Raw genomic sequence first — 4,318 nt, 5'->3', positions numbered from 1 at the left:
CATATATATATCATATACAGGAGTTATCAATATAGAAAGATAGATAGATATATATTATTATATATATTTGATAGACTCCTGATATATATAGGAGTATATAGTATATATATATATATTACAGAGAAAGAGCAGAGGAGAGACGAGAGAGAGAGAGAGAGAGAGCAGAGAGAGAGAGAGAGAGAGAGAGAGAGAGAGAGAGGAGAGAGAGAGAGGACGAGGTTCCGAAGGTGCCGGTGCAGAAAGCGACTGATCTCCATGCGCGAGCGTGTGGTACTGCACTCTCCGAGAAATCAAAAGCAGAAGCATGATTTCTATCTTGCAGGTGCAGAATGCTGTACGGTGATGAATCACAGTTGCGAGCGCGCCCCACAGAGCAAGAAGGAAACGGAAGCGCCACGCGCGCAATGCGCGCAGTCCAACCTTCAGCGTCACGGTCTGGCGAGGGCGCGTCGCCAAGCGGATGAACTTCACGACTACTATTTCAGGATTCGTGACGCCGAACAACAAACTATCTTCGTCTGCACAGTCTAAGGTCTGGGCTGCACGAACTGGACAGCGAGTGTTGCTCGCTCTGGCAACACGGACCCCTCCCAAGGACTCACCGCCGCGACACTCGACAGATTTCTCGTTCACTACAAGACCAACTGGACCTACTTAGCCGCCTACAAGGCGAAAGAGCGTCAGTATAGACTCGACAACTATTCAAATTCCTCTCGTGAGGAGTCCCTACGCAGCGACTGCTCTCGCGTACATGAATAAGTTTTGTGTGAGCCGGAACCCGGTCTATCAGGAACGTACGTGCCTCTCATCGCTCGCATGTACCGCGGCGGCAACAACGCTACCGGTGGCGCCATCGCGCGGAACGAAACGGTAACCTTTGGCGAGTTTCTGAGGTACGTGTCCGACCCCGTGTCGTACACTAACGATCCTGTCGTCGGCCGCTACCGTAGGGTCGGCCACAACCCGCACTGGGCGACGGCGGTGAGTCTGTGCAACCCGTGCCACGTCGACTACGACTTTGTCGGCATGTACGAGAATCTAGAGCACGAGGCGGCGCTGCTGCTCAAGTTGGTCGGCCTCGACGATGTCGTCAAGTTCCCGACGAAGATGGACACGCAATACGTCGGCCCGTCGACGCACAGCCTGATGCGTGAAATGTACAAGAACATTTCTGTCAGCCTGATGCAGCGAGTGACGCAAGTCTACGCAGCCGACTTTCACGCGTTCGATTTCGGCGAAACGTGATGATCACCTATATTTATTTACGACGTACATTATATCAGGAGTGAATAATAATAAATTATTATTATAATCTATTATTATTCACTCCTGATTATATTATTGGTGCTATCAGAAAAATCAGAACAATCTAGTATGTTATTTCTATGCCAGCGACGCAGGCACGCGCGTCGTGCAACGATGTATCATTTTAATTATATTTGTAATTTTCAGCTGCAATCTCCTTTCTGCACTTTCATTCGTCATTCTTTCACGCGTTTTTTATATACTAGCCGAAACATCCACATGTGCGTAGTAGGATCAGTAAGCAAACACTTTTTTCTTCAAGTTATAATAATTCTAAAATGTCATAACTTTTGCTGTGTAAATGTTATTGTATTTTTGGCGCTTCATAAGGAAAAAGCATGACACTTCTGACACTGGGTCACAGCGTTAGAGAAAATTAGGAAAAATTACGAATCAAAAAAATATAATAAAATATACAAAAGATGTGTCATGTGTGTTATAGTTTTCAATAATAACATTTTATTTCAATTTAATTGAACCACAAAAGTTGTTTACAGCATATTCTTTCCGTGTAATATATATTGCAAGGTATATAACAATGCACACAGTGCGTACTAGAATTATTAATAAATTATTATCAAATTATAGCGGTCCCCACCGCTTTCTTCTGCGCCTTTTTTTATACCGTCTCCATACAATCTACATATTTACAACTCTTAAGAAAAGCTCGTAATTTTCCTTGCACAGCGACATGATATTTGATAAAGAATGAGCATTTCTCCGTAATGATTGTCGCCCCGGTACGAATCGCCACGATGCACGCGTTTGCGTTGCTGCTTATAGAAATAACATGTCAGTCTGAGGTGTGTGCGTGCGCTCGCGGAATGGCCGCCCCAGCCTCTCCAGATTGCAGGATACGAGATATGGGTAGATCCACCGTAAGCGTCTATATCCCACACGGAGACACCGACCGCGGTGCATTGCCTCTCACGTGGAAACGCCAGATAATACCCGGCCCGCATAAAAACGTAGTTGCTAGCGGCGGTGTAACCATGTCCTGAAAAAATATCACACACGCACCTATATGTGCAACGCGGGTACACGTACACGCGCCTCTTGTTTGTTCACGTCGTCGTCTGCACGTGTTCGTGCCGCGAGAGGGCGACAGTGAGCAACGAGGGAGGAGGTGATTCTCCCGGGGAGGGGTGCGCTTGTAGACGCATCCACTGCGGTGTCGTCTTGCGGCCATCACGGCTTTTTCAGAACCCACATCGCCCATCCGGGCCTCTGCACGACGCCCAGCTCCCCGTCGGACCTCTTCACGTCGACCACCTCCCAGTTGGCGGTGAGATACTGCGCCAGCTTGGCGCTGTAGATACGGTTGGCGTTCCACACGAGGTATTCATCGTTCTGCTCGTAATACACGGCCAGCACGAACAGTCCACCCGTCCTAGTCACGCACCACGCTTGCGCCATCGCCTCGAAGTCCGCCCACGGGTTCAGCTGCTCGCCGTAGCGACCCAGGCCGAGCTGGCCGACGGTGAAGAAGGCGACGCCGACGTTGTACGTCCCCGCGTCTCCGGCCAGTGTCCACTCGGCCGCGGCGGCCGCCGGCGAGCGGCCGGATATCTGCGCGTGCTCGGTGGCGATCTCGTGCAGCGGGAGCTGGTACTCCACGCTGACCACGTGACGCGGGTTCATCGCGAGCAGGATCGCCTCCACCCACGGGTTCTTCTGCCCGAGCGTGAAGACGACAGCGCCCTCCAGGTGGCGCCTGTGTCCGCGCAGCACGCGACGGAGCGTCATCTCCGCGCCGACGGGCGCGCCTTGCATGATGGGAACTCCCCGCCACACCCGCTCGGTCAGCTCTCCCAGCATCTGCTCGGACACGACCAGAGCGCCCTCTCGCGGCCGGCGGTCGTTGTCGGGGAGGAAGTTGACGTCGCGTAGCGGGAGTTGGCCGTGATGAGTCATCTCGTCCATGAGTGACGTCGGCAGGAAGCGAGGCGGCGGGTAGAAGGCGCCGGGCGCTATCTGCCGCATGCGCCGCATCACGTCCGGACACTGGATGTTGCGCCGCATGAGCGGGTAGAAGCGGCCCGGCGCGCGGTCGCGCACGCGGAACGAACACACGTCACCGCAGCCAGACGTCGCCATCGTCGCGCCGCCGCTGCCGCCGCCGCCCTGTGACGTCATCACGATGATGGCGTAGGCGTTGAAGGTCAGCATGAACGCAATGGCGGCGGCGAGGAGTAGTGCGCGTGCTTGCCGCAGGAGGCGCGCGCGTCGCGACGGTGGCGACACGGCTGCATCTAGCGGCAGAAGCGTGGATTCCATCTGATGAGGGTAGCTGTGAACGAGTCGCCCACGCATCTGATGACGTAACACGACTGCTTGCCTGCTCACGGTACGGGGCAATGGTGCAGGCACATGCACGTGTACCCTTGACGTCCTAAACACAGATTACACTGTTGGAGTTACAACGGTGGCATCTATGTGCGCTATATATGTGTTAAAGAATGTATTCACAGCACTACATTCACAATATTAGCGACTACTATGATAGTCTAAACCAGTGCTTCTTAAACTATTTCAGTGCCATTCACCCTCGAGTCTTTATAACACAATTTCATTCACCTGCGACTAAATTTCCGTATGTTTTTGGTTTAATTCATCCCAACATAATTTCATTCCCCATGAGTGAACCATCTACCAGTTTCAGAAGCACTGGTCTAAACTATTATACACCTTGCATATATACACAAACCGGACCTAGACTCTTCCGGACTATTCGGATTATTCCGGGAGATTGGGTTGGAACATTTACTACTGCTTGTACAAACATACTATCCTTGTTCACATAACACAGCAAACCTATACACCGTATACAAACTGTGCACTATCTTCTAAGATATGAGCTGTAAACTATATAGTTGCGCGTTTCACAAATGTTGCCGAATAGGCAAATAGACAGTGAGAGCGGGAGAAAGAGAAAGAAAGAGCGAGAGAGAGAGAGAGAGAGAGAGAGAGAGAGAGAGAGAGAGAGAGAGAGAGAGAGAGAGAGAGAGAGAGA

The 4,318-nt window shown here is 51.4% G+C and overlaps 2 protein-coding genes across 2 annotated transcripts; one reads left to right on the top strand and one right to left on the bottom strand.

Annotated features, from left to right (window-relative positions):
- Positions 1 to 802: 802 nt before the first annotated feature.
- LOC106816290 (carbohydrate sulfotransferase 11-like) lies at positions 803 to 1,730 on the top strand. The gene has a single exon (XM_014820873.1). It carries the CDS (start codon positions 817 to 819, stop codon positions 1,243 to 1,245), a length of 429 nt encoding a protein of 142 aa, XP_014676359.1. The 5' UTR covers positions 803 to 816; the 3' UTR covers positions 1,246 to 1,730.
- A 763-nt stretch (positions 1,731 to 2,493) lies between these two features.
- LOC106816279 lies at positions 2,494 to 3,402 on the bottom strand. Its single transcript, XM_014820863.1, has one exon. It carries the CDS (start codon positions 3,400 to 3,402, stop codon positions 2,494 to 2,496), a length of 909 nt encoding a protein of 302 aa, XP_014676349.1.
- Positions 3,403 to 4,318: the final 916 nt, after the last annotated feature.

The sequence above is a fragment of the Priapulus caudatus genome, unplaced genomic scaffold (genome assembly GCF_000485595.1).
Source record: "Priapulus caudatus unplaced genomic scaffold, Priapulus_caudatus-5.0.1 Scaffold1337, whole genome shotgun sequence".
NCBI lineage: Eukaryota > Metazoa > Priapulida > Priapulimorpha > Priapulimorphida > Priapulidae > Priapulus > Priapulus caudatus.
Note: the sequence above shows the minus strand (reverse complement) of the source record. Positions and strands in the feature narration are given on the sequence as shown.